The following is a 12,227-nucleotide window of genomic DNA, read 5'->3' as shown; positions in this document are numbered from 1 at the left end:
CACCCACCCCTCATGGCCTTTTATAGTGCCTATGCCAAACTATGTCCTTCCGCCCATCCATCGTCTCCACTCCACCCCAGGACCAGTTATAGCCTCTATACCAATTTAATGCCAATTCATACTAACATATGCCCCATACAATTCCCCCCCCAACCTTTTACCCTTACACCTACCATGTCAACTCATACAGTATCCACCATGGGTAGACCTCAGGACCCATGCAAGATATGAGATAAAATTAAGTTCTAAGGTGGAATTTTACAACCCCTCCTGCCAGCCGGATTTTCCAGTCCCTCCAAAGGAAATGGACTTTTGAATGGCTCACTGCATTTTACAGCATCACCCCTTCCATAATGGGGCTGTAAAATTCCGCCTAATTGTCTCTGACAGACTTTGCTATATTGAAAAGAGCACTCTCATTCATAAAAACCCATTTACTACATTTACATTCCTTCAGCTAAATAAAGTCTTATAACAACAAAGATTTCATTCAAGTGCACAATCCCTTACAACAATAAGTAATGGACTCCATAGTCCCACATCAAGCCACTTGTAGCTGTCACTCAAACTGTGAACTAACAACCATCCTATAGTAGATGGTTGTGAAATCAGTCATGCAGCATTAATCCAGCAGTGGAAGCCCTCAGGTTTATGTCAACAGATAAAGAGAGCGATCAGTTTTTAACACTCCAGATATTTTTTTTAAAGAGTTGAAGGGCAGGATTTTTAAATGCCTTGACAATTTGACAGGTCTCTTTGACAGCTCCTTTTGACAAGTGCTTCTGACAGTTTTGACAATTTATTTTGACAGATCTGTTGACCATTCTAATGAGCTTGAAAGTAATGAGCTTATTCACATTTTTTTGCCTACTTTTGCAATTCCAAAGGGTGCCTGACCTACTCCAAAGGACACCTGACCTCCACCAAACGACACCTTACCTTCCCCAAAGATGTCCTGGGATCAGATCCAAAGGGGTAGCTTATGGCCAGAATCTAACGCCCCTCAGGTGGGCATGCGTCCGACCCGAACAAGCGTAAAATGATGCAGGATGATGTTGGGTGAGCGTCCCGATGTCATTGTGCACTTGTGCGGTATTTCGGTCAGTGGGCCTGTGTGGGAGTCAGCAGCGTGCCCGCCGACAATTAAAAGGCCTATTAAGGCCATTAAAGTTATAGTTGAAAGAAATGTTTCGCTGGCCATCCAACGTTACAGCTGGCAGGCGAGCGAGAAGCCCAAGCGGCCTTTGCATTGTTTAGGAAACCTCACCCACGGTGAGATGAGGTTTCCAACAGCAATTAAAAATAAAATTAAAATGTTAGCATTTCATCAATAACATGTCTCTGCTCCTGTGACTGAGTCACACGAGGGGACATGTTTTACAACGCTTTAAAAATCTTTATTTTTAATTTTTCATATCGTCACCTCCCTGAGGCAGCTCTGTGCCTCAGGGACCTTTTCCAGTGTGCACCCGTGTGCATGTGTGAACTTGCACTCTTGCCCTCCTCCCCCCACCCCACCGCAACCTCCCCCCCCACCCCCAACCAGCCCCCACTTCCCAGCCACACACAGGCAGTACTGAGCGTTGAATTGGGGCCTTAGTTGGCCCGCCAGAGTGAAATCGCGGTCCGACCCTGATCGCAGGAGGCATTCGGCTTCCTGGCCACTCCTGCCAAGCCTGCCCAACAAGGGAAAAATCCAAACAAACCCACAAAGCTCAGATCTGTTCTTACCTGGTCTAACCTGCACACTACAGGTTTCACACTCCTGGCCTACCAAAATCCCACTTCAGTGGAGGCAGCCGGTTACTTGAACGGCCAGCTGCCTCTAAAGAAAAGTGAATGTGCGAAATGCCCCACCCCATTCTCGTCTACACGAATGTGGGAATGAGAGAGGTACACCATCTTGGCAAAAGTCTCACCCCTTGTCTCGTAAAAGCTCAGAGCAGCCGGTTAGAAACAGCACTGTGGATTATGTAAAATGTAAAGAAGAGATAGGATAGCTTATTGCCACATAGAAGTAATCACAGGCTTACCAGTGGTCTCCACAATTCCCTCCAGGATCACCACAATTTCAAACTGGTCACTTCTTAGGGATCGTTGTGATAGGTCAAAGAAGGGACTTTTAGGATTTATTTCATGACAAATAGTCAGAGGTGAAACAAGAAACAGTTGGTCTGCACCAGTCCCAAATCCAACATCCAATTCACACTGATCCAGGGGCAGGAACTCTCCTTCTGGGGTCTGCCTGGACTGAAGACAAGAGAGAAAAGACAAAATTAGATCTGAAGCTAGATTTTGTATTGCACCACTTGGACTGCAGCGGTTCAAGAAGGCAGCTCACCACCACCTTCTCAAGGGCAACTAGGGATGGGTAATAAATGTTGGCCTAGCCAGCGAAGCCTGTGGATGGATAAAAATATACATATTTATAGGGTTTTTCACACTACATCAAGTTGATACATTTCTAACATATATTCAGATCCGTGGACTATTAATACCTTCCAGAAGGAAAGTGATACTTTACAATTTTTAGAATTTGAATTTGCTCATTTTTTTGTGTTCTATTCTTGGGCTTTGATGTACAGATCACTATAACATCTTTTGTGAAAGTTACTGAGTGGTAAAACAAGAGATGACAAAAAAGAGATGTATTGCTGAAAAAAGAAATATGCTGCCTAAGCTTTTATATTGCACTCATCAGGACAGATCACAAGATTACCAATAGTAAAGAAAACAACAATTTAAACTTCATGAGAAGAGAGTGCTGATTGCTTGGTAAGTGGACTGATTAGTGGGGGTGTTGCCATGGAGAAGGCATCAAGGAACAGTTAACTGCCAAGCTTTTATTCAAATTCAAACCAGGCAGGTTAACTCCGATTGTCAAGACATTGCCATGGGGAATGAACCAAGAAACTGGAGAATCGTATCAAACAGCACCGACCTTCGCCCATTCATAACAGGCAAAGTACTGACTGTTCCCAACCAGTCCATGCTCACAACACTCAACACATAGGCCAGGATTTTTCCATCGGTGAGTGGGGGGCAGGGCCCACTCACCGTCGCATAAAATGATGCGCGGTGACGTTGGGTGGAACTCCCGACGTCACCCCGCCCCATTTAAATTTTCAGGAAGGCAGGAGGGTCAGCAAAATCAGCTGTGCACCCACCGACCTGTCAAAGGCCAATTGAGGCCTTTGACAGTGTCATTTAAGTAATTCATGGACCTGTCCGTCCAACCCTAAGATTGACAGGCAGGCCAGGGGTCCTGGTGGGCTTTAGAAATAGCATGAAACCTCATCCACAGGCAGGATGAAGTTTCATGTAGGTTTAAAAAAATGTAATTAAAGTGTTTTTAAAGGTTATGGACATGTCCCAACTCATGTGACAGTGTCACATGACAGGACATGTCAGGGATTTTTTTTTCTATTTTTAATATTTTTTAATGCACAGCCGATCTCCCTGAGACAGCACTTTGCCTCAGGGAGATGAGTGTGCTCTTTTGTGTGCATGCACACATAAAATGGCGGCCGATCAGGGGTGCCGATCAGAGGCGCGCCTCCGCACACCTGCTCTTCAACTCCCCCCCTAATGGGGGGAAAATTCTGCCCATAGGTCAGGGTTTTATGGCCCATCCTACCTGATGGGAAATTATGATCCCGCTGAACTGAATGGAGATTTAAATGGGTCAGTGCATCTGCCAGCGGGGAGAGACAGCGTAGCAGGGCTGTAAAATCCTGGCCATGGTGTCCAACATTAGATACTTTGCTGCGATTGGACAACACTTGCTAAACAATCCTGATTGTGCTATGAATTACACTGATAACAAATATAAGATTATCAGTCAGGCTTGCAATGTGGTTCACTTACGCATGCTAGAAGCAGCATATATTCACATACAAGGTTCTGTCCTTTTCGGACAGAAGGATCATGAACACACATTGCGCCTTTTTCAACTAAACAAAAGCTTGGAATACAGCCATTCCCTGGATTCTGAGGCAAGCTGTTTAAATGGCCTGCCTCGGTGCTTTGGGACTTTGTCTCAGTTATAATAAAAACAGTAAGGCCCTCTAGTCCTCACCCATATAGTCCTCACCCCTCATGCCCACTCAGCCCCACACACTCCCCATCCATGCCACTTCATGTGGTCCGCCCACCTCCCTGGGCCCCTCATATTCCCTTTGCCAACCTATCTTCCTCTCCCCACCTCATGTCCCTTTATAGTCCCTAATGCCACATGCTCCCCCACCAACCCTTCATATCTATTTATAACCCCTAAGCCAAACAATTTCCTTCCACCTATCTCCCATGGCCTCTCATACCTTCCATACCAAGTTGTGGCACCTACACGCCCATTTACTCACTATACAGTCTGTATAGAACCAATGAACCCTATAGTGACAATAGGATGTGTTTAACAGTCATTCATTCTTAATCACTGCTTTCAATACAGTCAATAAAAGTGTCAATCATCCAGACCCTTTAAAGTGTCAATAGCAGAACTGCAAGCACTTGAAACCTCTTTATCTTGTGTAAGTAAACATTGTGAAATTGACAGAAGAGATCAGAGAGGCAGAGCTGTCAATCAAGCAATGTTTTCCCTGTGACGTAGCTGTTTCAGTACTCTAATCAGTCTCTGGGCTCTCAGCCAAGCATCATTATGCATTCTTGGCTGGAAGGATGTAACTTGGCAAGAGGAGCATGAATAAGACCTTTTGAACTTAGGTTCCCTCATCCACACTATGGTTTACAACACCAATGAGGTGCTCTGAACCATGACTCTTTGAAAAGCTGGCTTGACTTCAGCTCAGGAGTACAAGGTACATCCTAAAATAGCATTGATGAAAATTGGAAATCTCGGGAATGTTGTTGGAAAGCCTGAATCAGGTCCTGGCCACCATTTTCACCCCTCCATAGAGTCTCCCTGACTCCACGAAAATCCAGCCCTATAATTCTCATCTACTATCTAGGAGTCCAGAAGGGAGCTGTCCTGGTAGTCTATGGAAGGGAAGAGAGAGGAGAGAACTTATCTATCAGTCATAAGGAGGAAATGATGGGATAAAGACATTGCACGTTTAGCAGGGAGAGAAGGAAAAGGTACCTCCAAACCAGAATGGTTAGGTGGAAAGTAAAGCAACATCCATTGCAGATTTTTTAGAATTATGTCATTGAATCACAAAGAAAATCAAATTCTCACCAGCAATCTCCTAGAATAAATAACTGCTAGTTAATACCAATACAATGGAGATCGCAGATAGAAATGGGTGAATTGTTAAGATCATCTTCCCATTTCTTCTTTGCTTTCTGACTCCTTCATTTGTCCAATTTTTCACTTTCTTAATGCTTTTTGTTATTCTTATTTATTTTCTTCCCCTTTTTTAAGTTTCTTTTTCATTTTAGTAGATTTCATTTTGCCCTTTTATTTCCTTTGCATTTTCTATCTGTCTCTGTCTCTCATTTTCCTGTATATTTTATCCTTCCCTAGGATCTTAAACATACAATGTACTAACACTGCAGTATTTGATTGTATCAGGCCATAATACATTCATGGGAACCAGAACAGCAGCCTAACCACATTAAAATGAAAAATTGACAATGGTAAACTGCCAGTCAGTATTCCATCCCTTGATGCTAATAATTTAAAACCAGTGCAATCATTTAATTCTGGATACACTTCATCACTATGTCTACTCTAAATAAAAACATCAAATTAGTGCCATGTGTGAAGACTATTCTATGCCCTATCAAATTATCTGCTAACAATTAAGGATTTATTTCCATCTAATTGTTAATTTCAGTTGAAAAAAATAATTGATCTCAGTAAGTTAAGAGGTTAGCTTGACTGATGGAAAGAAATAGCAAACATTTTGTCCTTTGTCATCAATACTCTGAGACTTGCTCATTGATTAATATTGGCTTTAAAAAGAAACAAAACAAAATATGTTTTAAAAGGTTTTTAAAGATCATTCAAAACAGAATTACACAGGCGTGTATGAGGGCTAGATCGGGTGTTGATTGGAAGAGGCAATTGCAGGGTAAAGCTATAACAGAGAAAATGGAGGACATTCAGGAAGAGATGTCTCAGATGCAAAATAGACTTATCCCTAGGAAGAAAAAAGGGCAGAACATTCAAAGTTAAAGGGCAGAATTTTCTGGCTGACACGCGGGTGGCGGAGCCCGCAAGTCAACGCTTAAAATGTCACGCGCTGACATCACGTGAGCGTCCTGAATTCAACGCGCGGCATCGTGATATTTAGGTGGGCAGGTGCACTATGCTCGGCAATTGGCACTGATTTTGAGGAGCCCGTGAGATCTTCAGATCTACGCATGGGCCCAACGGACAAGCGGGTAAGTGATATTTTAACAAAACTCATGCACTGGCGGGATATGTGGGCTCAGAGGGGTTGTTCATGTCTTTTCTGAAGTATTTAATGCAGAAAGTGTTTTAAACTTGCCTGTGGAGGGGCGCAGGGCCAAGAGGTTGTCCAAGGTGGAAGGGGCCACAGAATGCGCCACCATCCTGCTGCCAGGGTATACAGGCGGTGAAGCAGCTACCTCAATATGACTGAGGTGCAGTGCCGAAGGAGGCTCCATCTGTCAAGGGAAAGAGTCAACTATATCTGTCAGATGATTGGCCCTGAGATCTCCCCTAACTGTGTGGGTGGACACCTCATGCCAGTGGCTCTGAAGCTCACAGTTGCCCTCCACTTCTAAGCCTTTGGCTCCTTCCAGGGCTCGGTGGGTGATCTTTGCGGTGTCTCCCAATCAGCTGTCCACACTTGTGTCAAGCAGATTACAGACATTCTGTTCAGACGTGCATTGACCTTCATCCACTGCCGCTGTGACCAGGCAAGTCAGGCACACTGAGCCAGAGGCTTTGCGGCCATTGCTGGCTTTCCCTGCATCCAGGGTGCTATAGACTGTACACATGTGGCCATCAAGGCACCAGCAGGTGAGCCCGGTGCCTTCATCAACAGGAAGGGCTTCCACTCCATGAACGTGCAGATAGTGTGTGATCACAGGATGCAGATTCTACAAGTCTGTGCAAGGTACCCAGGCAGCTCCCACGATGCCTACATCCTCAGACACTCCCAGGTGCCGGGGCTCTTCAGTGCTCCAGCCCGGCTGGATGGATGGCTGCTGGGTGACAAGGGCTATCCCACAGATGGTGGCTCATGATGCCTCTCCGCCATCCAAGAACAGAAGCTGAGCAGCGGTACAATAGGAGCCACAAGGGCTGTGGTGGAGAGAACCATCGGTCTTCTCAAGATGCACTTCTGTTGCCTGGACCGCTCAGGGGGCGCACTCCAGTACCCCCCAGATCGTGTCTCTCTGATACTGGTTGCATGCTGTGCTCTGCGCAATCTTGCGCTGGAAAGGGGGGATGCAGTTGACGATGAAGACCTTGATGCCCTGGATAAGGCTGCACATGATAAATCCAGCAGTGCCGCAGAGGGTGAGGAAGCACAGGGCGATGATGAGGGGCAGCACGTCGACCCGCTACTACACCAAGGAGGCAGGGACACCGGGGACAATTTAATCCAACGAACCTTCAGCTAGCTCCACACACATCGATCAGCCAGTATTCCATCCCTTGATGCTAATAATTTAAACCCAGTGCAATCATTTAATTCTGGACACACTTCATCACTATGTCTACTCTAAATAAAACATCCTTGCCTGGCACTTCCACACGTGGCACTTAGGTGCTACATCTTCCACCTCATCAGCTGCAACTAAGGGCTTAGTACAGAAACATCAATGTCCACTCAAACACTCATGATATGTCTGTGAAACATACAAATGCAGCACAAAGGAAACACCCTCAGCCATGGTCAGAAAAGTGCACTTTATTCAGTCCAACATAAAACACAAACGTCGATCTGATGTACACAACTATTTTTTCCCTAATCTAAGGCCAACACAAAATCACCAGTGACAACCTGTGGAGTGCCTAACGTGCCTTATGCTTACGTTTGTGGGTACTAAGTCTTGGTGCCGCCCCATCGCTCGGAGTGGCTTGTCAGACAGCCTGCTGACTCTGCTGTCCTGTTGGCCTCGATGACCTTGGCGGGCGTCCTCTGACCTGTGGAGCCTGTGATGGCCCCGCCTGGGAGGGAGTGGTCAGTTCCTGAACTGGCACCTCCCCAGTTGTCGCAGCCTCAATGGATGCAACGGTCACTGGCAGGGGGGCGGAGGAGCTGCTGCCCTCATCCGGAGCGCCCTGAGAGGAGCTCACAGCGACGACAGGCAGCTGCTGCGCCGACATGAGGTCACATTGGATCTCCCTGCTCACCGCAGATGCATGGGCACCGAGCGGCAACACTTGGTGCCCAAAACATCTCCCACATTGCGAATGACCACTTGTGGCCATTAGCACTGTGAGGGCTTGCAGGTCAGAGCGTATCCCAATCAGAAGAGTCTCCATCCGATCGAACCTCCTCTCCATGAGAGTCACCAATCTCTCAGTGGAGGAAGCCTGAAGCTCTGCCCTGAGGTTCATGCCTTCACATGCACTCTGCCTGGACTCCTCCATCGCAGAGACCAACTGAAGCACACCCTCATGCAACACTGCCAGATGCTCCCGTGCAACCTACCGCTTGTCCTGCAGCTGTTGCATTTGTGACATCTCCAGAGGCACATCATCACTGCCTGACTCAGCATGTGCCTGGTCTCCTGCAGTCCTCCGGCTGCTGGCAGCATTGGCACTCTCTGTCCGTGCCATGTCCTCCAGTGACTGTGAAGTGCCCCCTCCACTGTGCCCCGGGACACCAGCCGACATTATATTCCCCACCGAAGTGTTTGTTGCTGTGCTGGTGCCTGGCTTGCTGAAATGATGTGACGCTAGTTGCAAGTGATGCCCCTCAGGTGTTGAGGAGGGGCTCTGGACTTGTTGGGGGCAGCCATGCGGTGGTGATGCTGAAATTAGCAACAAGGACAGTGCATCAGTTAGTGTTCAGTCAGTAACACCTTTCATCCTTTTCCTCCCCAACCTCATAAGTCGCTCAGCCTTCAAGAACCTAAGGAGACGAACATTGTTGGGGTGGTAAATAGTCAAGAGGAGGCCCAAACATTACACGCGCACACAAATAGGCTGGTCAGATGGCCTAAGGAATGCCACATGGAATGTTATGTGGATAAGTGTTTGGTTAAGTACTTGGGCAAGGCAAGCAAGGTATGGGAATACATGAGTACTGGTAGGACCATGGGAGGTCACGACAATTACAGGGACCTTGCTGGGCTGACCTGTTAAGGTAGCAGAACAGGAACATAAGGCATTTAACAAGGTCAAAGCCAGGCTGGCCTTCATTAGCCGAGGAATAGAACGTAGGAAAAGGGAGGTCATGTTGCAAGTGCAGAAAACTCTGTCGAGGTCACAGCTACACTTCTGCGTTCAGTTGTGACCTGCGCTTCATGGGAGGGATGGTATTGGACTGGGGAGAATGCAGAGGTTCCTGACCAGGATGCATGCCGGCCTGGAGAGTTGGAGTTATATGGAAACATTGCAAACACTTGTGACATTTGCCGTGGAGCACAGGAGATTGACAGGTCACATTATTGACCTTCATACTGTTATGAGGGGCATAGACCGGGTGGAGAGAAGGCAACATTTCCCTTGGCGGGCAGATGACTAACGTGGTGGCATTTATTTAAGTTGAGTGCCATGAGGTTGACAGGTGAGTTGCTGAGGACCTTTTGGACAGAGTAATGTGGGATGCAGTGGCTGAAAGGGTGGTGGAGATACAAACCCTCCTAAGATGCAAACCATCTTTGGATGTGCAGCAGCGATGCCATGGCATGTTAGGCCATGGGGATAGTGGTCACAAATGGGATAAGGCGACTTTGGAAGTTGCTAGAGATGCGCATCCTCAAGGGGCCGAGAGGTCTTTGTGTATGACTCACACGTCTGATTGTCTCAGTCTGTGAATGAGCAGTGTTGCAGCATTAACGATTGCAGCAATCATCAGTGCTTTGGATGGTGGGGAGACGGAGTGAATGGACTGTGGACCTCAAATACCTGCCCACTGGACCCCAGCCTCCCTGACACCTGCTGCCCTGGCTGCCTGCCTCCTCCCCAGCTCCATGGCCTGCTCCTCATAGGTGGTGAGGCGCGGCAGCATGGCGTGTCCACCACCTGTCCTCTGGCGCTCCCTGAGATTGTTCTCTGTTTCTGCCTGCAGAACAGAGAAGAGGATTTATTGGGGCTGATCGCTCATGTACTCTGCACGCGCACGCCGCACCCCAACCACAGTGGCCCATCTAAGGCCTCCAGCAGCTCCTGTCCACACTACTGGTGATCAGTCACCAGAAGATAGTACGGCTGCTCCCAACCCCCTCCCCTCATGGACACCTTTGACACATTCGGCGTCCATCACTTTGAATATCACACTGTTCTTAGCGCCCATGGCAAGAAGGCACAACTAGGTGCGGCACTGAGGCCAGTAGATGGCTCTTGGCCACGATACCTTGAGGCTCCCCTTCCACCATCTCATCACCATCAATAAGACATGTGTTGGAGTTCTGAGTATGTGTCCAGCTGCCTCCCCTACAGGTTGCCCCCATACTACTCAAATGTGACAAACACCAACATATGCTCCGGGGAGAACCCATCTACTCCTCAGCCACTAAGGCTGATGTAAGCATGGTCACTATCTGTTTTCCCACCCAGTATGTGCTAAATGCCCAATGCAGTAACGACAATAAGACGGGGGCTAAAAGGCTAAGGCTACCTGCTGGGTCAAATGGCCAAGGCCGACATGGTACTCACCCTTCCAGAGAGCAACAAATCATTGAAGCGCTTGTGGCACTGTTTCTCGGTGCGCCGCACATTGTCATGGGCACTTACAGCCACCGCCACCTCCTGCCACTCCTGCCTGGTGATGTGGGGGGGCCCTCCTCCTCCCACCCTCTGGATACAAAATATCCCGATGGTTGGACACCTCTTGGAGGAGGACAGCACAGCAGGCATCTGAGAACCGAGGGGCACACTGGGCCCCCCACTGGCCTGTCCTCCTCCTCCTCCTCCTCCACCTCCTCCACCTCCTCCACCTCCTCCTCCTCCGCCCTCAAACCAGCACGTCCTTCTCTATGAGTGGCCATGGTGAACTGCCTCAAGCAGGCTGCCTGGCCACTCTTTATACAGACTGCCGGTTCCCCATTGGAGCTGGCAGTCTGAGCACACCCGCTGCCAATTCGACTTTCCCGTTGTACACGGGAGTCGCAAACCCGTTGGGCGGGTCTTAATTGGCTCGCCCGTGCAAAATGGCGGCACTGCCCGTTTCGGCAGCGGCGATTGGCTGCCCGCCCGCCCGTCAAATCGGTTGGGCCCGCCCACGGTTGGCCCCGCCCACCCGTCAATCGCAAAATTCTGCCCAATGTGTTCTGGGTGACAAAGGAAATAAAAGTTACATTAAAATGGGAAAAAAAGATGTTTTTGAAAAATGTCAGGCACAAGATTCACTTAATAACCAGGAAGTGTACTTGAGAGAATTGAAAAAAGCCAATATAGGAGGTAAAGAGAGGTTACAAGAAAAGATTACCAAGCAGTATTAAATCCTAAAATATTTTACAAAAATATAAAATGTAAGCATTTAAGGAGGGATAAAATTGGACATATTCACGACCTAAATAGAAAGTCTTCATGTCGAGGCTGAGGATATGGCATATGTATTAAAGTGATTAATGGTTACACTAAAAGAGGAGAAGAAAGTAAGGAAAAGATCTACTAAAAAGTTAGCATTCCTAACAGTTGGTCAGTAAGCTGGTCCGGCTGGAATACATCTTAGTTTGCTGGAAGAAGCGAAGGTAGAAATAGCAGAAATACTGGTCACTATCTTTCAACCTTCATTGAATACAGGAGTGGTGCCGGACGACTGGAGAATTGCTAATATTATGCCATGAATGAAGAAGGAGGAGAGGGATAAACTAGGGGCTGCATCGTCCAGTGGGCGAGCTGGGGGGCGGGGTCCGCTCGCCAACATGTAAAATGATGCGGGGTGACATCAGGCGGGTGTCCCGAGGTCACCACGCATCATTTAGATTGTCAGTTCAGCGGGCACGCAGCTGAGTCGGCTGTGCCCTCGCCGACCTGTCAACAGCCACTAATAAAGTAATTAAATCAATGAATGGACCTGCCCGTCCAGCCTCAAGGCTGGAGGGCAGGTGAAGAGCCTAGGCGGCCTTCAGAAAAAACATGAACCCGCCCACGTAAAATGGCGGCGCACCCCCGA

The 12,227-nt window shown here is 47.9% G+C and overlaps 1 protein-coding gene across 1 annotated transcript in view; it reads right to left on the bottom strand.

Annotated features, from left to right (window-relative positions):
- Nucleotides 1-12,227, bottom strand: part of LOC121269062 (G protein-activated inward rectifier potassium channel 1-like) — a 78,222-nt gene that overhangs the window by 49,408 nt on the left and 16,587 nt on the right. The window contains exon 2 of the mRNA XM_041173492.1: nucleotides 2,034-2,250. Coding sequence (XP_041029426.1) covers nucleotides 2,034-2,250 — 217 coding nt within the window. The remainder of the gene's footprint in view (nucleotides 1-2,033; nucleotides 2,251-12,227) is intronic.

This window comes from Carcharodon carcharias, chromosome 23 (assembly GCF_017639515.1).
Source record: "Carcharodon carcharias isolate sCarCar2 chromosome 23, sCarCar2.pri, whole genome shotgun sequence".
Classification (NCBI taxonomy): Eukaryota; Metazoa; Chordata; class Chondrichthyes; order Lamniformes; family Lamnidae; genus Carcharodon; species Carcharodon carcharias.
Note: the sequence above shows the minus strand (reverse complement) of the source record. Positions and strands in the feature narration are given on the sequence as shown.